Source organism: Dendronephthya gigantea, unplaced genomic scaffold (assembly GCF_004324835.1).
Source record: "Dendronephthya gigantea isolate DGI-Jeju-01 unplaced genomic scaffold, DenGig_1.0 000004F, whole genome shotgun sequence".
Classification (NCBI taxonomy): Eukaryota; Metazoa; Cnidaria; class Anthozoa; order Malacalcyonacea; family Nephtheidae; genus Dendronephthya; species Dendronephthya gigantea.
The window spans coordinates 760,277-787,643 of NW_021163014.1; the positions used below are offsets into that span (position 1 = coordinate 760,277).

The 27,367-nt window shown below is 38.3% G+C and overlaps 1 protein-coding gene and 1 long non-coding RNA gene across 2 annotated transcripts; one reads left to right on the plus strand and one right to left on the minus strand.

Moving 5' to 3' along the window:
- Positions 1-1,642: 1,642 nt before the first annotated feature.
- LOC114515669 lies at positions 1,643-1,962 on the plus strand. Its single transcript, XR_003686221.1, has 2 exons — positions 1,643-1,688; positions 1,854-1,962. It is a non-coding gene; the product is annotated as an uncharacterized LOC114515669 (long non-coding RNA).
- An 18,418-nt stretch (positions 1,963-20,380) lies between these two features.
- On the minus strand, positions 20,381-25,668 carry LOC114515614. Its single transcript, XM_028534904.1, has one exon. It carries the CDS (start codon positions 25,664-25,666, stop codon positions 20,417-20,419), a length of 5,250 nt encoding a protein of 1,749 aa, XP_028390705.1. The 5' UTR covers positions 25,667-25,668; the 3' UTR covers positions 20,381-20,416.
- Between the last annotated feature and the right edge of the window lie 1,699 nt (positions 25,669-27,367).

Here is a 27,367-nt window from a genome sequence, read left to right on the forward strand (position 1 = left end):
AGCAAGCCCTGAGTTGTACCTCTACTAATGTTATCTATCTAGCTTCTTGTAAGAAATGCCAACTTCAGTATGTAGGTTCCACTTCATCGGAATTTAAAGTTAGATTTCGGAATCACAAGTCAGCCATGAAAACCGGCAAAAACACGTGCGAGGTTGCCATACATTTTAACAATGCACCTCATAACTTAAGTGATTTCGAATTTATTATTATTGAACAAGTTAGGAACAGTAGTGAGGATACGCTTTTAATTAGGGAGGCTTATTGGGCCGCTCAGCTTTGCACTTTGATACCTAATGGACTTAATAAAAGGTGTGAATACCGCTCTAAACGGCGGATTAGATATAATAAGTATATGCATGTTTGTTATTATTTAAATTTATTGGGATTCCTATTTATAAATAGTGGCCTCTCTTGTAGATATAGTTGTCACTCCTATAATTTTACTGAAGAAGGACGAAGTCCGAAACGTCTTAAATAAATAAATGGAGCAGTGAGAAGTTGTCTGCTTTTTATTATAGCTATATTCCTATCTTATATATATATATATATATATATATATATATATATATATATATATTTTATAATATATATATATAAATATATATATATATTTATATTTATTCATTTACATAATTCTTAAAAAATTGGCATCGCTACTCTGAGTTTCATGCCACAGAGGCAATCATCAGGCGACTAAATTTCAGTTCGTTACAAGTTTGATGACGTGCGACTTTCTTGTTGACGAACTGAAATTTAGTCGCCTGATGATTGCCTCTGTGGCATGAAACTCAGAGTAGCGATGCCAATTTTTTAAGAATTATGTAAATGAATAAATATATATTGCTCTATTTGCTTGCAGTATTGAGCACTCTTTTATCTCATACGAAGAATTTCTTAATAATTGTTTATATATATTTATATATATATATATATACACCCGTTTGCAAAAACGTTGGCCGCAGATAGATATATAGGTAGATACTCGAAATCTAATTAGCATTGCATATGTTGTGTAATATGATTGAAATCCCATGCAAATGTAATCATATGCAATTCTAATTAGACTACGAGTATCTATCTATCTATCTATCTGCGGCCAACGTTTTTGCAAATTGGTGTATATATATATATATATATATATATATATATATATATATATATATATATATAATATATATAATATATATATATATATACTGTCGTTGTCAAAAAGGTTGTCCTGAGCAAGTATATGTATATATCGATCACGTGACATTATTATGCATCAACACGCGTGGGATTGTACAAGCGTGTTAATTGCGAGTTCGAGTATAGCAAGGTGAACGATTAGAAAATGCCAAGACCATATTCGGATGATTTAAGCTGGAGAATGGTTTATCAACGACTGTTCTACGAAAGAATCATCGACGAAATTGCAGCACAGCTATTTGTTTGTTCAAAAACCGTCTATCGTACTCTCAGCACCTTTTGGAACACGGGTGATGTGAAGCCTTTCCGTATGGGTCGCCCAACAGCGAGCGTATCTTTATTCCCACACGAAGAATATATTATCATGGACTGTTTACTGCGAACGCCGCAAATATAGTTGAATGAGATAGCAAGCTATATCATTAATGCTACTGGCTCTGCATTTGGCCCGGTGACACTGTGCCGAGCTCTCTATAGGCTTGGAATAACACGCAAGAAGGTACGAACATTATGACATTATTTAAGTTGGAATATATACTTAATACCGCACGCTGGAAATCATATAACTATATTAATAAGACGCAAGCCATTCCACCTTTTTCCAATTTATTACAAGATCCTAGTTGTTCTTTAGCAACTCTTCAAGCCAGATTTTCTTTTTCAGATACAGAGAATTGCTCTTCAGCGAAGAAACGATATTGGGCTACAATTCATGGCCGAAATCAGCCTTTTTGACCCAAACCTGCTCGTTTTCCTCGATGAAACAGGCATTGTATGTACTAAATAATACCTTACTGTAACTGGATTGCACAAACTAGTAGATCTTTTATTTATTTGGTTCTACGTTTTAAGGATAAACGAATTGCTCGGCAATATGGATAACTTAGTGCTCGTGGGATACCGCCTGTTGTGAGCGACTATAGCTATGCACGGTGGACACTCGCTATCCCATTATTTCGGCAATATCGTGTGATGGACTTCTTGCGAACTGCATGTTTGTTAAGAATCCTGAAGAAAGATTCCTGAAGAAAGATTTGAAACACGCTCCTTTATCCATTTTATTGATGAACAGCTTTTACCAGCTATGAATCGATTTGATGGGGAAAACCCGCGATCCGTTCTCGTTATATGGTTGAGATTTGAATATAATTAATGCAAATTCGTTGTTCTAACATATGTCTCAAGGGACGACTGAATTTGTGATCATGTTTTGATCTATTAATATCTGTTTAAACAAAACTTGTTGATGCACAAAGATGCAACTGCTGAAACTAGTAATATATGCATATTTGTTAACAGATAACCACCCAACACATCACAGTCCTGATTTGCATCCTATATTGAAGAGGTTTACATATAGCTTGCTATCTCATTCAACTATATTTGCGGCGTTCGCAGTAAACAGTCCATGATAATATTTCTTCGTGTGGGAATAAAGATACGCTCGCTGTTGGGCGACCCATACGGAAAGGCTTCACATCACCCGTGTTCCAAAAGGTGCTGAGAGTACGATAGACGGTTTTTGAACAAACAAATAGCTGTGCTGCAATTTCGTCCATGATTGTTTCGTAGAACAGTCGTTGATAAACCATTCTCCAGCTTAAATCATCCGAATATGGTCTTGGCATTTTCTAATCGTTCACCTTGCTATACTCGAACTCGCAATTAACACGCTTGTACAATCCCACGCGTGTTGATGCATAATAATATCACGTGATCGATATATACATATACTTGCTCAGGACAACCTTTTTGACAACGACAGTATATATATATATATATTATTATATTATATATTATATATTATATATATATATATTATATATATTATATATATATATATATTATATATTATATATATATATAACAACTGTAAGAGTTAAGACCCAATTTTTACATGTAGACAATGATTTAGAAATAATCATATGTCATATTATGATCCATTACTCTATTATACCTGTAAATCAAACATTGTTTTCCAGCTAATAAAATGATATGATTGTTCCGATTTTATTTTAAAGATGGAGGCCAATTCATCCCTCCAGTTCTTGAAGAATTGCAGGACATTATCCAGAGCTGTTATACGCTTGTCTTCAAGAGACATGAGTGGTTCTGTGTCATTGAAACAATTCCATAATGTCTCACAATTTAAAATAAATTTCTGAGTGGATTCTGTGGTTTCATTTTCATATGTTGCCATGTCCTTTCGCACTTTTGAATTTAAAACTTTCACTGCTAACTTAACTCGGATTTTGCTCAAGCTATCTAAATGAACATGCGAAGACCTAATGTCTGTTGAAAATAGATGTCTTTGTTTGTCTCGCAAATATACAGAATAAATATGTTCCCACAAAATATTTCTCGAACTCAACAACAAGCACCTAGTGTATCTTGACGAGATTTCCTTGCAGCCACTCTTATAAATATTGTTACGGAGCTTCTTGATTAGGTGGGGAGGATCAGACATGAAGAACAAAGGTAGGTTAGTATGTAGATTATTAGTGTGGCTGACTGTCGCACTACATCCATTCAGTTCCATAAATGCACGGTTTTCTGACGCCCCATCACAACAAGGAACAAGGACTTTGAAGTCGTAAGAATTAAGTAAACCAACTCCTTCCCAAAATATTTTGTTCAAGTCACGTGCTGAGATTCCATTAGTCAAGAAATATGAACAAGAGAATTGAAAACCACTAAACATACTTTTGAAGTAGAATTGCAACACATGTGTTGCCAGGCTTGTTTGAACTGATGACGTTGTTTCGTTGGCATCTGAAGTATCAATTTAATCAACATCAAGGTCAGTGAAACCGATCAACTCCCGAGATGATGGGTCAAAGAGTAAACCTTCTTTTATTTTCACCTCATCAAAAAACAGACCACCAAACTTTCCACATTCTGAAATTCCCTGTTTTTTGAAACTTTCCCTCATTGCATTTATTACTGAATCTTGCTATCCAGATTTTGACGAGCAATAATTCTTGTAGTCAGAAAGAGTTCTGCCACTTAGAAGTTTCAAAAATCCAGATGCACGAAAATCATCATAAATTGAGTAGGACTTTAAATAAACACGAAGACACCACTTCAAGACTAAAAGATGCCCCCTCATTTGTCTTGAAGGCATATTCAATGCTTTGGCTTGGTTTTTTAAGAGCGTTAGGAAAAATGCATCTGATTCATATCCTGTATGTTCCGTTACATGAGATTTGAGAAGTTTCTTTTTGCAAAACATTTTGTGACAGCCAAGCCACCTGCACTGATATCTCCTGTTGATTCGTCTGACATTGATGGTATATGAGCAGTACTTATATATTTCTGGAGTAATTCTGTTGTTTCAAACTTGTGTTCTACTTGCAAACAGTCCTCCCAGTAACAAACATTAGATTCCAGTTTCTCTATACGCTTACTTATACCTTCATACAACTGTTTAAAAATAGATCTGAAATCTGAATCAGTGCTGTGCCCCACTGTGCTCATTTCTTGCTGATACTGTTCCAAGCGTCTTAATTTCACCTGCATCTGATGGATTTTGGCTGCCATTTCTCTACTGTTTTCAACAAGTCTTTCTTTTGACATATAGTCAAACCAAGTATGTTTGGATTGATGGTTATTGTTATTTTGACTCCTGGTCTTAAGTGTTCTCATGTAGTTGTCAATTCGCATACACTCATTGCAGCATATCTCTCTCCTGAGAAAAGAACATTTTGCTGATCTTATACACTTCTTCTCAGCACACATGGGCATGGTTTCGACAAATGCACCGGGGTCACCACTATTTATCTTAAAAACTGGAGAAGTATTATCTTCAGGCAGAAGATTCGTATACTTTTCTGCCAAAATTCCAGAACAAATGTTCAGTTTTCTAAGTGATGTCATACAAGCAAGTATAATTCATCTTTACAATGTATTGCTTGTGGTATGCCCTCAATGGCATCTAAAGATATTATAAATATTTCATATAAAATGTCAACTGGGGTAATATTGTCAACCATATAATATAGGTGGACTTCTGACTTATCAACATCCGGAACAACTTTCCACTTGGGAAACTTTCTTTCCACACTGCATCTTATCTCATCAATCTTATATGCAAGACTTTGTGATCTTTCATTTTCTGCTAAGCTCTGGAGGCATTCTAACTCCAAATCATTTTTTGAATCATCAAAACATTGAATGTCACCTGAGTTCAGAAATAAACTAACTAGGGTTTGCTAGTGCTTTAAAACAATTCTGTCAATGTAATTGGAGTAAAATTTTCATCTAAGGGATCCATTGAATTTTCCAAGACCCTTGCTTAAATTATTATTTGATCTATAGAAAAAGGTTTGGATGTGTTTGCATTTAAAATAGACACCATACACCTTGTAAACCCCAAAAGATATTCCAGCAAATTCCTCTGGCGAACAGCGAGCTAAGTTATTTCCAGGAGGTACTGAAACTTTCAGTAAAGCGTACATCAAAAGTTCTTCGGGTTGCAATGAAATTTTGCCACAATATTGTATTGACGTTGGCTCCGCATTGGCCATAAAGCTTTCAAAGTCAGCACATGGCTGCAATCTTTCGTTGGCAGTAATTCCGTCTGACATAGCTGAACTAGCCGCTTCACTATCGATTGAAACTTTAGCTCTCTTATTGTTAGGTGAAGGAAGTTGCTCACTAACTCGTTTTTTACAATAAGTGTCGCGCATTTTCAATTTGTTTCAAAAGTTGACTCCCAATTTTTTGAAGTAAGAAAAAACTACAAACAAGATTACAAGAACCGTTGCCTTCAATCGCAAGAGACATTACGCGAGACAAGTTTAAAATCTTCATTCGTTCTGTACACGTTCGAAAGAATACAAGCAACATCGAATTTCAAGTGATAAGTGATTTTCTCAAATAAATTTCAAGAATTGCTCAACTCCAATTTGCGTTTTCCAAACGACTTTTGATTATATATAGTCTCGACTTATTAGTCACAGAATTTCGTAGTTTGGACTAATTTTTTTAACTCATTGCGCTCTGGATATGTCCAAGCAAATGAAACGTTAATGAAATATAGCCATAGGGCAAAATGCATCTGTAGCTTACAGCTACTTGAACTAAATGCTATAAAAAGCTTATAAAATTATTGATATAGTAGCAATGAACAGTAACATACACGAAATACAATTTTTGTTTACTTTTCTTGCTGGGAAATGACTGCAAAGACGGCAGAATTTAATCCCCTAAAATAACAACTTGTTTGTAAGATAACAAGATTGTTTTGGAAACAATATTTTTTAAAACAACGAAATAAAAATTTTGACATACCTGAATATCGAAGTATGGACGACTTCATAAAATGTTTAAATGTTATCGTGAAAGTCTCCCTCCATCGAAGTCACCAAATACACGAGTCATTAACCTCATTACATTTTTCAAATTTCAACCATGGATATATGCGAAACACACTTTCATACAATGCAATAGTTACTATTTCGTCGTTATAATGTAAAAACATCCCGAAAAAATCCAATTAATGAAATAAACAGAGAAATACAACGCCAAGAACAACCGACGCTCCTTGGCAAAATTATTTAACTTTTGGCGAAATGAGCGCCCGTGCCAGTCCATTTCCGCTTCACACATCGATCGGCGCGCAATGAGCGCGTTTCACCGCCTGCTATATAAGCGCCCTGATTGCAATTAGGAATCGTTATTTGATTATCCTCAATTGTGTTCCTCATCCACGTTTCAGTTAAAAAAATTAAATCTGGGCTTATTTGTGATGTGAGAAGTCAATTTCGTCAATTTTGGACACAAGGGATCTCACATTAGCGAGAATCATTCTTGGGACATTTTCATACTTTTTCATCTTTGGCGATTTAGGTAGCATCTTCGGTGAGAGGGGTATGTTGGAATTTCTATCAAAGGACTTAGTCGTGGGTAAACTGGCCACGGTGTCGCAAGGGGAACTCGCGTGTTGTAACTTTGGCGAAATTATAATTGGTTTGATTAAATTCTTTTGATTGACTGATGAGGGAAAAGAGGTTGACATAAGGTTTCCATTAAAAGTAAACTTATTACGGTTTAAAATCACCCCTGGCCAATGAGGGGGAGGAAAGCGATATTCTTTGATCGATCGGGTTGTAATTCGAACGGGAATTGGCCGGCTCGAGAACGATTCACTGGTTCGTTATTCGATGGACCAGCTCCAAGTGGTTCAACCACTCCTGTGTTGGACGTTTGAGATTTGACGGAGGTCTGCATCGAAACTGATTTTTCGGAAAAGGATTTTTGAAAATATATAAATATTATCTGTAACATTCCTCGTTCTAAAGAAAATCACGTAAGATTCCATGTCAAAGAACTATTCTACTAAAACACCCAACTTGTCAATAAATTCCGCAATATATCTCACAAATATGTACAACATCCAATCCCAAAATATGCCTATGAATATGCCTATCGAAACAATAGCATGAAAAATACGATAGTATTCTGTTCCTCAACACTCGCATTCTCGCTCGGCTGAAATAAGGAATGGGAGATTATGTTGGTCAGCCCCGTCTTACGACTATCTGAAACTATCACCATTCGTCATCTATAAAATAAGCATCTACCTCACCCCATATCCACTCAATTTCCCAAATTTCCACTCCTCCACATCCTCATCCCAAAACTCATCCCACACCTTTCTCTCACATCTCAGATGAATATCTGAGTATCTGGGGAATGTGATTTTTTAGGGATTATTCACTTGTAGTTGATCTAGGCCGCTTATTGGCACTGTCTGCAGGAAAGGCGCAGATAAAACGTTTTAACCGGTTGTTGTTCTGCCAAGTTTTAATTTGTCCTCCACCAATATTCGCAGCCAGGCTGGCGGAGGCACCTGCTGGGTTCAAGACTTTGGCCAACTGCATGTAGTACAGCGCGGTGTGGCGTCGGGACCAACCCACGTGTTCCATTATTTCTGACGGGAGAAGTAACACACAGGATGATCGATCCCATTCTTGTCTTCTTGAAGTAACACTGCACCAGCTGCGCCGTCACTCGCATCGACAGCTAATTTACGTGGAAGGGTAAAATCGGGTGAAGACAAAACCGGGGCTTGTTGAAGCATCTCCTTGAGCTGTTCGAAGGCAAACTGACATTGTGCTGTCCAGAGGAATTTTGAGTTATTTTGAAGTAGGCGGGTAAAAGCCTCTGTGATTGCAGAAAATTTAGGACAGAACTTGCGATAGTAGCCTGCCATTCCAAGGAAACGTATTACATGTTTTTTCGTTTTACAATGGCTAAGATCTTTGCGTCGACAATAGTCTATCATATAATATTGGGATAATTATTAGGTAAAATATTAAAAATTAGTATATCATATATTAAGAAAATTATTAAAAAGTTCATATATTAAGAGAGTTATTAAGAAGAATTAAAAAAAATTAGTACATCACATATTAAGAGAATCATTAAAAAGTTCGATTGAGGAAACAATTGGGCTGTTCCTGAAACTTTCAGTTTTGCAATGGTAATTATAAAACAATTCGTTCGAAATGTCTTGTCACTCGCGCACAATTCATGCAACAGGGCAGGTCAGGCACATTTTATTACTCTGTATAAATGATGGATCTAATAATGGCATAAATGCATTTGTCTCTTCGGTTATGAAAATGCAGCGAGTAGTAGCGCCACCTGATCAATAATTGGGGTTTAGATTATTATATTTTATGCAAGTAATATACTAGAAACATATGCGTGCAGCGACCATCGCGTGCCAATTTTAACCAAGCAAATTAATTTTCTAAAGCAGAAAGACCAAAGGCTAAGTTTATATTACGTTTATATATATATATATATTATTATAGACCTTGCCGTGTAAAATAAATACACATATATATATATATGCAAGCACACGTAGAGGGTACATCGTCCACTGGCCACTCATAACGTAATCTGACAGCATCTCGAAACTCCCGTTTGTTCAAATTAAAGCCCATATCTCGAATGGGAAGCACCGTTAACCAAACTGATGAGCCCTTCTCCGCTGTCAGGTCCAACATCCGGTTGACTCTTGGTGATGCGCTTTCTCTGATGTTCTTCGCTGTTTCGTTGAGCTTTGATGTTCTTTCTCTCCTAACCTCCTGTTGTAGCAATTGAACACACGACTCGTCTGGTCGTATTCGTTTAGCAAATTTCTTACAAGGATTAGACCTTCTAATATGTAAATGTTCTCAGCCTGATAACTTCACAGCGTCTTCATAGGACAAAATGGGGTATTTTATCCGTAAGGCCCGTTTCTGGATGGACTCTACCAAGTTGGAAAGGCCCTGAGAAAAATTTGACCAAACACGCGATGCATATTCAAACCTGGATCGAATACACGAAACGTATACATGGAAAAAAACTTTTGAGACCGTAGGAAATATTTCCCTATACGGACCTCCAATCTGGTAAATACTGAACATGTATGTATTTCAATCTCGGAAAAAAGTTGGAAGCGTAAAGCCGAGCGCAAAATTTATTATTAGATTAGAATGATTCTTTATATATTTTAATAGGACTTAAAGATATTTATATGAACTTACTATAGACTATTTTAAAGAGGATTGTTTCCACTGGTTATTTTACACCATTTATCTTTGGCTCAAATTATGGAATTTACCGTTTTTAAGATAATGGGATTTAGCCATTTCACTTCGGTATATAACATTGACCTCAGTCTAAAAAATTCTTCATATCACAATTTTCCCATTTTCTCAAATGTACCAGAGAAGTCATAAAAAACGCACATATTTTTACTTACAGGAGAATGCCAATGTCTTCACGGTTACTGTTCGATCATCAATGGTTCAGAAACTTGTCATTGTGAAAGAGGTTTCAATGTCAGAGGCCAGGCTTGCACCGGTAGGTATAATGCGACCGATAGCGTAGTATATAGGCACGCAGTATTTATCATTCATTCAATCTAGTTTGGTGTTTATTAATATATTTTCCTTAACTAATTCATTTAGATAATGATGAATGCTTGTCATCCCCGTGCAATCCAGCCTTTTTAATCTCGTGCAACAACACCCCAGGTTCTTACGAATGTGTATGTAAGAAAGGTTTCTCTTCCAATGGAACGGCGTGTCTTGGTACGTATTTTTCGTGCGTGATTAGTTATTCAATCTTCTTCCTCGCCAACATTTGTGGTTATCCTCGCAATTTCTTCTCTCATTTTTATTTTTCTATTCAGTTGCGAATGTCAGAATAAAAATTATCTATTTATTTTCTAATAAAAATTATTTAGTTCTACTGGTAATTTGTTTCAATTTGTACATCCCCCGTAAATGCGTTTGATAAAAATTTCCTCGATTGGTATCGAGTTCCAAACACACACAAGGGAATTTAGTACGAATTCGAAATCATCTTGGATTATTTCTGATTGGTTCTGTGTGTTCAAATAATACGCTACCCTTTCTGTAGAGATGTCGCCAGTTATTTGGTTTGACAAACATAAATAATTATGAGCTCTTTAGTGTTTAGGGCTTCAACGAGTTGTTGTTGTTCATACCGTTTTAATGGGAAATATTCTCCTGGTTCTCATCTTGAAACTGAAAATGAGCAAAAAATTAATTTGGAGAAAATTTCTTCTTATAATAGTATGGTGAACTCATTCTGTTGCGTGAATACATATTGAATGTCCAGAAGATCCTTTTTACTTCCAATTACCGGCCAGTGCCTCGATCTTGGGACTAAATTTCCTTCTACAGGTCCAGCTGTGTAAAACGGTCAACAAATCAGAAGCCGCATCCCTGACAAAAATGTGTCAAAATTTCCCTCATTTCATATGACTTCGGAACTGGAAAATTTTAAGTAATTCTATAATTTTTGTGCCGAAATACGTTTGTACTTCCCCCAACTGTAAATTAAAATTGAAAATTTTTGGCCTGTATACTATAATTGGGAAGAACTGGGAGAAATCTTTCATTTCGTTGAGGTGCCTTGGTTGGCATGAGTGAACTTTTAATTGGTACTAGTAATCGTCAAGTTTTGATTATATACAGAGGGAAATGGTGATAGACATATCAAAATTATGCAGAGAATTTTTTGATAAAGTTGTTATGCGTCAGTAGGCATCTATGTAGGATGAAGTTATACCAATTGCAGGAATTGGTATATAGGATCGGTAGTTTGATAATTATAGAACGCGATGAATCTTTTCCATCTTAATAAAAAAAATCTCAGCTAGATCAGAAATTTCTGTATTGCAGTAAGCAGTGCATGATTCATGAAGACGCCAATTTCGATAGGAAATCGACATATGTGGAGAGTAGATTCCTGTAACATTGGAAGAATACTATCAAAATAAAAATTTCACAAGGGATGAGATATACATATAATTCTTTCTATTAGTGTTATGTGAAAATATTTAACTTGTACACTAACATGGAGTACCTAATGTAATTAATGTTAAATTTCACAGGAGTATCAAGTTACTGCAAATTTTGAATACTTTTGTATTGTTTGCGGACACTTCAGGACGTAATGCAAAAATATACAAAATTCGTTAATTTCGCATGCTTATATTTCCCGTAATTTACAACAATTCGCAGCCAAACTTGCCAGTTTTACAAATTTTAATAAGTTCTTTCAGAAAATGTCCTTTTTATCGCCGGGGTAAAAAATTAGTCCAAAGCGCAAGTCGTCAAAAGAATTAATTTCTTTTCATCATTTTCAATTTTAATGTAAACCCGTCTTTATACAGCAAAATAATGTTTGCGCAAGTGAAACGTCAGTCTACGAAACAACGGCGGCTTTTGAACACAAATATTTCCTGTCAAATATTAGTTTCTTCAACAAGAATATTAAACCTAAAAGAAATTTAAAAGTATCATGAAAAGAAGCTATGCTACTTGATAACGACACATGAAAATTAAAAAGTTTTCAGAAATAGTGAATGTGTATTTACGTTGCATGCTTGACCTATTTTACCTTTATTATTAATGGACTTATATCATTGAAACAGAGTATGATATGATTTTTCAACGTTTTGCCTAGATATCAATGAATGTGGGACATCCTCGTACTGTAACTGTCAACGTCCACAGGAAAAATGCAATAACACAAAAGGTTCTTGCAATTGTGTATGTGCAGAGGGGTTCCATTCAAATGGTGGTGAATGCGTTGGTTAGTATAACATTTATATTTTTATCCTTCCTCAAAAGTAAAAATATTTAATTTAAAGCCCGATTGACAATCCCGCTTGCGGTCTTGTCTTAGCTGGGGTTTTAAATATGACATTCTGATAACGGAATCTATCATCGTGAAAATTAAAGCACTCAAACGAGTTGCTTTATTTCATGATTTAGGCTTTCGGAAAATGTTCAAACATTTTGCAAAATGCTCTGCGATTTTACCTAACCCTCAAAATTGCCATGCAAAAAATAGACGTTCAAGTGCGCGCATTTACTGTGCTATATGTCGAATTTAATGGTCGGACATTACATATTTATTATGGCTACTATATGGAGAGCAGCCAGGAATTGCTCTGATGCGATCATTGAGCTATTACAAATCGAAGTCGAATAAAAGCTTGCTGTTATTTATATGGGTACTGATAAAATATCAAAATAACGCCTGATATACGTAATTAAGAGTACTTGAACTTCAATAGAAAACAAAATTAGGAAAGAACAAAAGGGTTTTTTACCAAAATGATATTGTTAAATGCTTTTATGGTTAAATGGTTTGAATAGTTCAGAATAGTTGGATAAGTTCAAATTGAGCAGCTCTTCAAATTGTTCCACAAGGCTTTATAATATTCTTTTATCATAGTAATAATCAATAATACGATTAACAAAATCCCAGTCTCTGTGTTATGTGCTCGTTTTAAGTTTATATATCAATGATCTCCCAATCTTATTTGCATGTCACTATCCCAAGTTGATGACTGCATCACCCCTTTTCTTTTAAACCGTAACTTTAAAAATGTTTAATCATATATAGATTGTCCATATCGAGCAGGTCGACCTCTTGCTCTATTCGACCGTCAGTTCGACGGTAGTTCAGGTTGTTCCTTGTTGTTGGTGTTGTTGTAAAGATCATCATCGTCTGTTTCAGTGTCACAATTGAAACAGATACGGAAACCGGAACCTATCTGTTTCGATTTTGATACATTCCGTGTAATGGTATGTCCGTTAGTGTTGCGTGCTGTGACTCGTGAATGTTTTATCTGTCTTGTCGTACCAGTACAACACCTTGTCGTACCAGTACAACACCTGTTTCAATGTTACTACTCTTGACATTTCTCTTGTTATCGGTGTACCCTTTATTGTACTTTTTCATCGTACTGCTAAGGAATCTGCTAAGCTCTTGCTGCCACGGACGATTTTCAATGTTGTCAGTCTTTAAGGCTTTGCCTAGAGGCTGCATGAATCTCTGTGCCTCTGCATTACCTATGGGCCCTTGGGGGGGGTCGAATGTTGGGCTTTTACATGGCGCTGAGGCTAGAGCAGTTGTTAGTTGATGAAAAACGTTTTGGTGGGTATCTGCTATACATAAATGGCGTATTCTTTTTAGCCTGATTACGTAATGGGGCTGTTATAGTGGCAAATTGGGAATGTACTTAACCTTTCTTGGTTGGTACTGGAGCATTCTTTAGCGCATCGACACGTTTAAGATCAGGTTTGCTTCCTGCTTGGAAGAAAATTTGACCGAAAAATTCAAGTGTCTCGTTTACAAAGCTGCATTTCGGATGACTTAGACGTAGACTGTTGTCGGAGAGACGTTTCAGACAGTTTTTTAAGATCTTGTCATGTTCTTTCCGTGTCTTTCCGTGTACTAGAATGTCGCGTCGGCGATGTTCTTGACGCCAGTGAGACCTTGAAGCTGTGTCTGTAAGGTATACTGGAATATCTCGGCAGCGGCGTTTGTTCCATAGTTGAGTCGTTAATTTTTACTGGAACAAACCGACATGTGTGCTGAACATCGTTGGAATGGAAGCTTAGGAGAGGTCTAACTTTGAGAAGCATGTTGCACCGTTTAACTCGAAAAACTAATATCTTCTACCGTGGGAATATAAGATGACGTACACGCTTGATGACTTCGTTTGCAGCTCACATTTCAACGCATATGCAAACTCAGCTATCTTTCTTCGGTACGGCAACAATTGGGGATACCCATGGTGTAGGCTGGTCTTCAGGAACTCTTTCGATGATATATTCTTTCTGTAATTGTTCTAAGGCGCTTTTCACTTTTTCACGGATATGGTACGGAATTTGTCGCTTTTGCTGCATTTGTGGATTTGTGTGGAATGTGGATTTAGAACCTGTGAAATTTCACATGTGAAATTATGTGAAAGGCCCTGTGACATTTCACATGTGGATTTGGAACCTGTGAAATTTCACATGTGAAATTTCATATATTCCTGATCCACATGTAAAATTCACATGTGACACGTGAAGCCTGTCAAACAATAAAAAATTAATGTATGACTTTGAAGAAGGCTTAAAAATTTATTTTTGTCTAATGACTTTTCGATCTACAAATTTCAAGTCTAATTAAGGTGGCTCAATACATGCAGTTTTCAAAAATTCCACTGTTCATCACTTTGACACGTTCAAACAACACATTTTTATGATTTATCCCGGAGATGTTTGGGTTTTTATATATTTTGATGTTTCCACTATTGAATCGTATTAGTTTTAGTGACAAACTCCAAAATGAACAATTGCCTCGGATAGTTTGAAAAGAAGCACTGTTACCCCTCTATTTACAAGAAAGAACAAAAAAACTTAGCAGTTAAATATCCTCTGTAATATTCCTTCGTTTCTTCTTCACAATCCTTTCATCTTTGCACTTTTATGCCGCGGCGCTTTTCACTGATGATGCTGTTGCTTCCGAAAACCTTTTAATCACATGAGCTAAGATAAAGTCAAACATATGAGTCAGTTAGACTCTCCATTGCCAGTCATTATATATGCTACAAACAGTTTTAACCTACAAATGATCAACTGGTGTTTGTCAGGACTGTTGTTTTTTCTTTTTCTTTCCTTGTAACTGATATGACTTATATAGCAATGGTTTTTCCATGGCAGCCTTCACGTAAGAAGTGGTTGCACCCATAAAATGTTTAATCACATGAGCAATAAAATAAATACCAAGGGCTAAAATTAGCAATATTCACAGATTGCATGGAACTTTACAATCACTTTTAAAACATAAATACAAGGGCTGTATACTTACATATGATCAACAAGATCTAACGTAGGGCATCCTTCCTTTTGTTTGCCAGCAACTAATGACTTTTATCATGAAAAGTTTATGTAATCAATAAAACTACAGGGTGTCCCAAAAAAACGAAAACTATTGAAATCACCCATAACAATGTAATTGTTAGAGTTTGAATGCCTAAGCACTCTGTTGGGACCCACAGATGTGTAAATGTTTGCCATAAGCATTTTTATGCATGCAAAAGACGCAGTAAAATTTGCTCGTACGCGAAAATGATATTTATTAATTAAGAATTAAAAAACGAGTCGCGTGCCTTTACGGTGTAATAATGCACGATGGGGGAATGTTGGGAGAATACGAGAGAAGCTTGTAAAACACGAGGCGTACACCATAAAGGCACACGACGAGCTTTTTTAATTCTTTTATAATATAAAAAGAAATTATAGGGCAACAACAAAATTTATTTATTTGATCAATAATGAAATTCTCCTTACATGTTATTTAAGATGTTGCTTAGCAACAAAAACTTCAAAAGCCAGAAGCGTGCATTATGGCCTCACAATGCACGCGCCGTAGCCAATCAAATTGCTCGTTATATCATACTTATATTATAACAATATTTAAATGTGCATCTCAATCACCATGACCTTCGACATGTCCCCTTTCTCTAGCAATGCATTAAATTGCATTAAATCCCCACGGGCTAAAACTCGTGCACACGGCACTCAAATTTTAACAATGAGTGATTACAATAGTTTTCGTTTTTTTTTGGGACACCCTGTATATATTGGAAAATCCAGCAATCCACTGGTTTCTAGAAAAAATAGAGTTTTGTTAAGGAAATTATATTTGTACTTCACGAAAAAGGGAGGTTAAATCATCGTAGGAATGATTTATTCTAAATAGCACTGCTGTGGTTAACACAGCTAAAATCATTTTCAAAAGAGTTGGGACAGGTAGCCAAATTACCGATTTATAAGACAAACCCAGATCCCCCGCGCCCCCTTTTCAATGTTGTGTCCCAAATAGACGGACATTTTGTTCCGAAACGTGTTTGGATTTGAAAACCAACATTGATTGGGGGAAGGGGGGGGGTGTATGAAAATCATCCTATATAGTAGATTTTAGCTAAAAATAGTAGGTGTCCCAACTACTTTTGAAAATGATTGTCTGAAAGCTTAGTTAACTATATTGATTAAATTAAGGTATTTACTCAAATTAAACCAACCTAAAAGAGCTATCATCACCCTATGCTTTGTAAATTGTATATAGTTTTCATTAATATTTATGTATTCTCAATTTGCCATTTATTTCCCGGCAAATCAGAGCTATAATTGTGCTATAAAGGTAAAATTTACTAAATGAAATGTATCACCACAATGTATATTAGGGAAAGTGTTTACGTTGAGACATTATTGCTGCAATTGCAAAAGATAAATGCGCATTTATCTGCTAAACTAGCAACTTGTATTCTAAGTGAGTAGGATGCAAAGGTGAGCTGATAAACAGCACGTACAAACTGTGCATATTTGACGCAAATAGTCGACTGTGACGTGCGTATGTGGTTTAATATGTCATGCTATACAATAGTGGGTCAGCCATACATGTCACTATATTATATAGGATAAACCGTTTCCTCGATATCCTTTATAATTATATAATTGCCAAAATGGTCTTCGTACAAAAGATTTCTGATGAAACGCGGGCGCTTGTTCGATTCTTAAGTATGGAAAATAAGTATTCGATTCGTGAAATTGCTAAAAAAGCTAAAATCTCTAAATCAACTGCCGCGCGATATTTAAAAACACCGAGGCTAAAGCAGAAGAAAAGGTCAAATGCAAGTACGGGGCGACCTAAAAAGCTATCTGTTCGTGATCGCAGGCATTTAGAGCGTAGTATAAGAAAGTTGCGTGATGTTAATCCGAATTTCACATTGAAAGAGCTTATTCGCTTCAGCGGACTTGAATCTTCGGGAGCATCTTATTCAACGTTCTACAGAGAGATTAAGGGCGCAGGATTCAAGTTTTTTAACGCTAGAAAAAAGGGAGTTCTGAATCGTCGTTTTAAGCGCCAAACAATACATGATGCTAGTAGCCCCAAAGGGTAAGATATGGAGAAAAAAGTCCGAAGGGCTACGAGTAACATAACGATCCTTCCCAGAGAAGCAAGGCTGCCAGAAAAGCAATAATGAAAGCACGTGCTACTTTATTTGCTATTCCACCACGTTCACCAGATCTTAATCCAATCGAGAACTTATTTCATGTAGTGAAACGAGAGCTCGAGAGGCAAGTCATCGCCAGGAGCATACAGCAAGAAACGTGGCAGGAATTTAAAGCAAGAGTTCAGAAAACTATATTCGAAACACCAGTTAGTTATATTAACAATCTATTATTAAGCATGCCTAAGTGCATTGAAGCTGTTATCAAATGTAAAGGATTTAGAACGAAGTATTAAGCAATTAAGTGAAACATGAGATCTCAAAACGATGCACGCGCGTATAGGTGGTTCACACTTTGATTCACACAAACGTTTATTGATTTTCTGCTTGAATTTTACGTGGTATTTACATTTGTCTTTACGTTGAGCAAGCAGTGGCATCAGATCTATTTCTATTGGCATATTTTGCTTTTAACTTAACGCCAAAATGAACCAAATTTTATAAAATGAAATTCACACCCAAATCTATTAATACTTGAAAGGTCTTATCTGATTTATAAACCAAAGTGTGAATCGTGCTAACTCTCAGTTTGGTCATTTATTATTGTCTGAAATTTAGGGAAAACAATATTGGACACTTCCAAGATACTATTCCAGGCCTTAACTTGATTTTAAACCGTTTTATTTTTTCGTTATTTAAGATTTTGTGTGTGTGAATCAGTGTGTGAACCAAGGTGTGAACCACTCTCATTTAATTTTAATTCGTCTGTCCCGGAAGCTTTAATGCGTTTGACTATATTATGTGATTATATACTGCTAATAATAAGTTTTGCAAAACATGAAATGCAAGTTTTCATCTCTTTTTGTTGGTGTTTTGGTATTTACCTATGAAAATTAAATGTACACCATCTTACGTCCATCATCTCCGTGTTGACTCTGTCGATAGTACCACCTTTTACAAGTGCTAACGTACGGAGCATCGCTGGTTGCAAAGAATGGCGTGTCTTTATCCAACACGATATCTTTGCTCATCACATTTTTGGGAGCAGAAAAATGAACAGTATCACCCTCCAACACTTGCAGGAACTCACACCAGGTTATAAGCGAAGGCTTCCAGCGAAAATCGTTTAGCCAAACCACCTCAGCATCTTCAATTCCAAGCCAAGCGAAGCTTCCAGACACTGGGTTCATGAAACATCGGAAAATCTTTGTCAGGGGGCGAAGAATGAACGATTTGCCATTTCCCCCGACCACGTTTCAATGCATCATAGATAGCAGACGCGAAACACTCTTTGGCGATTCCGTTTGTATCTAAAATTTCATTCGCAGCTGAAATCCACGCACCCTGGCAACCATCGACACATGAACTAGCCGCACTTTCTTCCAGCAGTTGAAGACGTGATTTATTTGCGCGTTCCAGCTTTGCTTGCGCCTCGCTCAGCTCTTTAGCCGTATCGATGGCCTCGTTCACTATCTTAGGCCCCCGGTTCGAAACGAACTCTGCAAGGTCTGTCTTACCCTCTTCTTGCCATTTAGCCGCCAATGCCATCAGTTCCAGACGTGCCTTTAATTTTTTTGTTTTCTATTATCCGTACAACGTCAAACACGGCCAGTCGCTTTCGTTTTTTCCCCTTGCAAATCTTTCCTGCCTTCTTTCGTTGCCGTGACCCATTTGTAGATGCCGGTGGTCCTGAATTTGCGAGGTCTGGATGGCCTTGAGACAGCACAAATTCTGTATCTTCCTTGACAACGTATTCATATGCTGTATAGTAATTTGCGTGGTTATCGGAAAAATTCAGTTTTATGCCGTATCTATTATCGATGAAATTTCTTACAGCTCGCCATCTAGCCGTGTTGCTCAATTTTATAGCCATATGGAAGTGACTACCACCGTTTTGATGCGCCTCCAAACTGACTACCCACTGGATTATCCTCGACGGGGAACAGGAATGCCATGATTTAACAATTAGGTTCGCAAATTCTACTCTGGACAGTTGTGAACTGTCGCATTGACTAAACGTGATCAAATAAACGCTCCTTTGCTTTGGAATACTCGAGTTAGCAGTTGTCTCAGCCATTGCCTTCGACTAAATGAGGTGGCTAGAATAACCGGAAGTTACTTAAAATAACTCCTGGTGCGCCCGTATACAAGCCAATGTAAGCCAAGTCTTGCTACATCATATTAAACAACCCAGAGATAGATAAACGTTCATAACAGAAGTCAAAACGCGAAGTTGAACTTGATATTCAGGAAAGATTGACTCGGAGAGGCCCAATACTCTGTTAATTATTAACTTTTCCAATTTTTGCTCGAACTTGCTTTTTGAATGTGCGGAAAATGGACCTTAATAAGCCCGACCTAAATGTATCATTACCATCTGAAAATATTCCTAATACATTCACATTAAAAAAATTCATTTTAGGCTGTAGGGTTCAGACAGTATAACCATCAGTTCATTTGACTGTAACCGCATTCCATTAAAGGTCATTGCTGATTCAACTCTTCTCATTAAGAGTCGTTCTCATTAATATTTTCCCTTCATTTTAGTCTAGGATTAAACTATTTGCCTTTCTGTACCGAATCCGTGCCGGTACACTAATACTCTCCCAAAAGGCTATTTTTGATAATATTTAATAAGACAAAACTACAAAATAATGCACAATTCTCGCTCTCTCTCTCTCTAACGTTTTTACTACATTTTTCACATCCCACGTTGTTTTAACCCGCGCACGGGCCCGAATGCCACAGGCCACCCAGTTCAAATCGTTGCGCTCACCCTCCCCTCTAAAATTTAATGTTTTATATTTTATATTTAACACGCAAACAATGTCAATTTCAAAGGTTTGCTCAGTTTCCTCAGAGCAAATGTCTCGTAATAAGTTTAAGTCCAAAATACGTCAATCTTCTTCATCGATCATCAATCCTCGTATTCTCTGTTCTGCCTCTTTCGCTGCTCGTCTCTTGCTTTTTCGCTCTTCAGTCGCAGGGTTCTCGTCCGTTTCGGTCTGGTTTACCTCCAGCACTTCGGGTTGTTTAAGTTCCAGCGAGCAAACAAGGGGAAGCGGTCTCTCAATAGTATGTCCCTTCGTCAGAATCTTTACTCCTCTCACCACGTTATCTTTCCCCTTGATGAGCTGCACCACCTTTCCTCTTCTCCATTCAGCCCGATTCTTTTCTTCGCCGAGCACCAAGACGATCTCCCCGACTTCTGGACAAGCATTAACTCCCCTGTTGACCCGATGGTGTTCCATCAAACTGTGTACGTACTCTGCTTTCCATCTTTGCCATGCATGTTGTCGTTTCTGCTTTACACGTTTATGCAACTTCAAAACTTCATCCTCATCATCGGTATCTGACTCGTCAATAGTGTAAACATTTTGTCCCCACAAAATTGTGTTTGGAGTGAGTACTTGTTCTTCTTCTTGCTCACTTTCCACGTAAGTAAGCGGCCTATTGTTCACATTCTTCTCCACATCAATAACAATGGCTTCCAGTTGATCAAATGACAATGTCGATCGTCCTAATACCTTGTACAATGTTTTCTTTATATCTTTAAGTAACCGTTCATACATCCCATCCCACCAAGGGGATTTTGAGAAATTGAACTTCCAACTAATTTCCTGTCGGGCCAAGTAATCTTGAAGCCGTTCCCCTTTGCGTATCTTCTTAATCCAGGTTGCTGTTGCTTTAAATGCTGCGCCGTTATCCGACACGATCATCTTTGGTCTACTCCTTCTCGTAATGAAGGCATTCAATTTCGTTTTGAATTCCTCAGCTGATTGTGACTTTGTTAACTCCAGATGCACGGCTCTAGACGTGGCGCAAGTAAATATCAGGATATAGCACTTGCCATCTTCTTTCTTGGTAAGCTTATATGACAACGGACCGGCAAAGTCTACTCCCGTTGTTTCGAACGGACGTCCACTTTGTATACGAAACGAAGGCATGTCGGCCGTTGCTGTATGGCCGTAAGGCTTGACTCTGTACGCTTTACACACGTTGCAATTGTTTATGATCCTTTTTACCTTTGATCGTAGTCTAGGGATCCACCATGTCTCTCTTAATGCGGCCATCGTGTTCGCAACACCAAAGTGATTGATCTCGTTGTGTGTATGCATAATTAATTTGTCTGCGAACTCTCCCCCTTCCAGATAAATTGGCTGATACCCGGGAATTCGACCTTTGCATTTCAGCAGACCCGAACCATTCTCCTGGACGACCTCCCAACCTGGCGTCTTTAACTCTACACTCATGTCCATTTGAGCTTTCTTTACCCATCGCGCCTTGGATTCTTCGAGCTCTCTCGTCGTCAGTGGGCCTCTCGTCACGCTTGTTCTTCGGCTTTGTGCTCTGGCGTTGTTGCTGAATCGCAATACCCATGCCGTGACACGGAGGGTTCTCCAGTAGTTCGATCTAGAGAGCAAAGAGTCCCATTCGTCAAGAGCTTTCTCCGTTGTGTGAAAAACGTCCTCTATCAAAGGCTTCTGTTCTTCTACGACACTCTTCGTTCTCTCGAGCTTCGGTTGCTTTGGCCACTTGTCAGGCTCAACTAACCACTGGGGACCAGCGAACCAGCCACCCTTTTCCATTTTGTCGATACCGGCTCCCCGGCTTCCCAAATCCGCCAGATTGTCTTCCGACGGGCAATATTTCCAAACAATGCCTATCTCAGCGGTAATTTCCGCGATTTTTCGAGTCCGATTTGACACAAAAACTTTCCAGGGTCTCTCTGGGCTGGAGATCCAAAACAAAGCAACCAGACTATCCATCCAAATCGTGACTGTTGTTATAGGCCATCTTCGCAAAGCTACCACCAGATTCTTCGCCATGTTGGCAGCCATGTGTCCACCGACTAGTTCGAGTCTCGCAATTGAAGTGTTTCTCTTCGCAATTCTGGACTTTGATGTAAGAAGTCCCCTGACTATCCCACTGGAGTGTTCAATAACTGCGATAGTCACTGCAGAACACGCCGTGAAACTTGCGTCAGCGAACAGGTGCAAGTGTATGGCTTTTATCTCTCGAAGATCTCTAGCAAGACTTCTCGGGACTCTCACGTTTCTTAATTGTTGTCTCCACTTTATCCAATCTTTGGCTGTCTTGGGCGACACTTCTGCATTCCAACCACCTTTCTCATCGCACGCTTCCCGATAGATACTCTTTCCCTCGACCATCGTCGGAGATATTATTCCTAAGGGATCGTATACGCTACTAAGTTCCTTAAGAATATGTCTCTTTGTAATTGGTGTCTCAAGGTTGGCAGGTCCTGTTAAAATCTCAAGCGTGTCATCCCTCTTGTCCCATTTGTGCCCGAGTATTTTGCTGGGATTTGCTTCGTTGTCCAACTCTTCGACATTTGACTCCCATTTATGAACTGGAAATCTCGCATCTTCCAAAATTATCGTCGCTTCCCGTTTGAAGTTCTCCAGTTCCGGGACGTCTCTTCCGGTTTTCATTAGGTTGTCAACGTAAGTGTTCTCTTTCAAGGACTCGACCGTGTTTCCGTACTCTTCTCGTTGTAGATCAAAGTGGTGTTGTAGCGTGGCGCCCAGCATAAACGGACTCGCCTCCACTCCGAAGGGTATGCGGGTAAATCTTAAATGTTCCTCGATACCATTGATGTTAAATAGGAACCGGAACGCATCTCGGTCGTCGTTCTTCAAGCCAACCTGCAAGAATGCTTTCTGCAAGTCTGCGAGCAGTAGATGGATTGACATTCTGGCTCGGATTAATATGTCCCATAACAGGGGTTGCAATGGGGGTCCCGTGTGCATGCATTCGTTGACACTATTTGCCAGAGGGTGGGGTCGGGCACTGGCGTCGAATACCATTCTCACCTTCGTCGTAGAAGCATTCTCTTTAACCACGGGTTTATGCGGCATGTAAAACACGCGTTCGCTGAGAGACTTTCCTTCCGTCTTTTCGATGATTCCATCTTTCAATTGCTCGTTTACAATCTTTTCGTACTCCCTTTTTAGTTGTTGATTCCTATTCAATTTCCTGTTGACATTGTTAAGTCTTTTTCTGCTGGGCTCTTCATTGGTATTCGACAGCACCGCTCCTGGGATCCATGGGACAGACACTTCGTATCTTCCATCATCTTGCTTAACGATGTTTTCTTGAAACTCCACATATACTGTCGATTGATCTTGCTCCCCTCGGTCTTCTACTCCCAACACGTCCAGCGAATACAGCTGCTCGTAGTCCCTATTCTCTCGAACGAACATGCACCTCGAGTCTGCATAATCATGCCCGCCGTGAACAACCCATCCGAAGGTTGTTCCTTCAACAATTGGATCCTCGGGTTTACCTTTGTATACTTGGTCAGTTCGTATTTTGCAATAGGTTGCGTCCCCTAATATGACATGGATTGGATATTCCTCGCTTTCTGACCGATAGAAAGTCTTTCCTCGGACATGTTCGTATTTCTCTTTGAGCTCTATGAACGTTGGCCTTTTCACGGTTGTGAAATCTGGCATTTCCGTACCCGTAATCTCGATAGTCTCACTCGCTCGTCCATCAACTGCGTTGATTGTTACTTCAAACACGGGCATCGACGTCGTCTTGGATCCATTGACCGTCAAGATGTTTCTTCTCTCATGGCGTTGTGGTGATAGCTTTAACTGGCGTGCTGCCTCTTTCGAAATAAAATTCTTTCCCGAACCGGTGTCTAGATACGCCCAAAACGTCTTCCCTTTAATCTTTAGGGGGACTATGGCTGGCAAAGACTTCTCCTCTGAGGATGGGGAATACCCATTTAACATTGCGTTGTGATTACCTCTATCTCCGTTTTCTGGTGGTTTGTCACAAAGGCTGGTGTGATGTTTGCCCTTGCATTTGTAACACCCTCTACTGCGACATTTACTTTCGCGATGACCAGCTCGGCCACAATTGAAACAAAGGCGTTTTTCAACGAAAAACTGTCTACGCTTCACCACTGAGTCGTATGACGTGCATTGATCCCCCCAGTGCTGTCCCTCACAGTAGATGCACACCGGGCTTTTGCCTTTGCTATTGGAATCTCCCCCTTTCTGCGTATACCAGTTTCGCTCCCTTTTTCTCGGGTTATCGTGCTCTTTATTGGTAGTTTCCTCGGTTTTATTACGTTTCAACCACCCCTGTATTGCAACCAATAGCCTTTTCATGTCCCAGTCCTCCCAATTGTCATCCATGCGCACTAAATCAGGCTTGACCTGGGGGAGCTTGTTAAGGGTAGAGACCACCAAACCTTTCAACATGGCTTCTTCATCCAATGTTGCAAGTGCGTCACAGTTTTTGCAAAGAGTTTCATAAAATTCACATACCTTCTCGTAATTTCTTCCTTTGACTGCTTGAAGCTTGATAATCTCTTCCACATGTGCCGCAGTAACCAACTTGTTGTGGCCATACTCCACCTTCAACCGTTCCCAGGCCATTTTGTAGCCTTCCGTCCCTGGCTTCAAGTTGGAAAGTCTATCTTTAACCTTTGGATTGACAAGTTCCAACAGGTATCCAAATTTCTCGGCGTCTGAGATAGATTTGCTGTCAACCTGCAACACGAACATGTTCTCAAACCTTATCCAGTCTGCCGAAGTTCCCTTAAAGGGTGTTATCTTTAGTTCCGGAAGTTTAGATTTACTTGCTTTGGCTTCTTTTTCCAGTTGAAACTTTCTCTCCGCTACTGCGATTTCTGCCTTCATTCTTTCCTCCCACAGTTCTTTCTCCTGTTGCTGTATTCGTCGGCGCATTAACTCTTCTTTCTCCATCTTTCTCATAGCCTTTTCCTCTTCCAATCTCAAACTCTCGGTTCTCTCTTTGTCCTCTAGTATCCGACACAATCTTGTACGTTTCTCGCATAGTGGTGTGTATTCCGCCTTCAAATCTCTTGTCCACTGTCTAATAGCTCTTTGTGTTGAACGTCCCAACTCGATTTTTAATTCTTGCAAATGCGACACAAGGTCATTTAGTTTATCTTGAATTTGTAGTGTTCGTTTACATACTTGTTTAATTTCGCCCAAGTCTTCCGCTTCAATTAATTCATCCACGTCTTCGAGGTAAAACTGTAGCTTTTCAATCTCCTTTCGTATCTTTTTCTCTTGATCTTTCTCTTCCTGAGTGGCTTCCGCTAGCACTGCGGTACTGATGTCTATTTGTTGTTCTTCGTCCGCCATGTTGAATTTCAACTCCTTTGAAATTATCGTCAACTTCTCGCTTTCAACTGTCCGTATTTCTTTGTTCGATCCTGGTCACGGCACCAAAATGTACCGAATCCGTGCCGGTACACTAATACTCTCCCAAAAGGCTATTTTTGATAATATTTAATAAGACAAAACTACAAAATAATGCACAATTCTCGCTCTCTCTCTCTCTAACGTTTTTACTACATTTTTCACATCCCACGTTGTTTTAACCCGCGCACGGGCCCGAATGCCACAGGCCACCCAGTTCAAATCGTTGCGCTCATTTCTAATAGTGCTAATAAAGTGTGATTTTAAAGTGCTTTTAACATGAAAAAATACGACAATATTTTTGTACTTTTTGATCAAAAACGTTTCGCACGATGCGGGATTACAGCGGTCCCGGTATTCGTCATTGTTTTGAAATAATTTACACATTCCTATTAGGAAACTGAAAATAGTTCAACAAATCTCACCCAACATTATATCATATTGACAAATTACCGAAAAATTTCTCGCGCAATTTTGGTCTTACTGGCTATGCTTTGACATCTGAAATATTTTGTGAAATCCTTTCACATGTGAAATGTCACGTGTGATTTCATGTGAATTTGGAATTTAACATAATATCAAATGATTTCACATGATTGCATGCACATGATTTCACATATCTGATTTCATGTGGAATTTTTGTAAGGGTGGGCTCGCGGTGGGTATTCTTTGTCAATATTCAGTTTGACTTTGTCTCCTTTTAGCTTATCAAGACCATGAAAAACTTTAGCATGTTTGTTTAGAATGTTATCAAGTGTGTGGTCTTGTGTGTCGGATTTTGTTAATGTGAAGTCCTGCGCAGTAAATGCAGAGATCAAATTGCCACTGTTGGACGTCTTCGTAAAACGTTGCCACGGTAACGCGCTTACGAGTCTCGATTGTCTCTTCGAATTTACCGAGAAAGTGTATTGGCCGCATTGTACGCAAAAGCTTTAACGTTCGTTGGCTGAAGTTTAATGCGGTTCATTAAACTGACTAAATGCGTTTTGTGGGTCTTGTTCATCTTGCGCCATTCTCGTCGCCAATTGAATGTTCTCTTATTTATTAATATTCAATAATAAAAAATTAACAAAATCCCAGTCTATGCGTTATGGGCTCCTTTTTATATATCAACGCTCTCCCTATCTTTTGTGTATGTCTCTATCACAAGTCTTTATTGTGTTCAGATAAGAATTATAAGCATATTAAAATCGTTGTAAAAATAAGAATATCAACTGACATGACAGGGATGAGTAACTGATTTTTGCTACAAAATGCACGAGTAAATTCATATATAACATTCATATATAATTATTACATATGGCGGGATGTAATTAGGTGAAAACATTTATCATCCGGTCAGAACTAAACACCTGGATCAACAGTTGTATGTCGTTACGAAACTTAACTGTCTTATTTAAAAATATGTGCCTGCTGTAGGCAAATGTAAGCTCTTATGTCAATCAATTGTGTTTTATAATTTATTCAGCGCGGTCGAGCATGTCACAAAGAGTTTATAATTCGATAAAATAAATAATGAAAATAGTTTAACTATTTCTATTATTTAATAAATAATAGAAATAGTTGAAAGATATTGAGTCAGCCCATTCTGGTTGACGACGTGTGAAAGTGCCCCTCAGCCTTCATTATAAAAGGCCGTGCACA

Coding starts and splice junctions, on each gene's coding strand:
- LOC114515614 (XM_028534904.1), bottom strand. CDS start 25,666: ATGGCGGACGAAGAACAACAAATAGACATCAGTACCGCAGTGCTAGCG.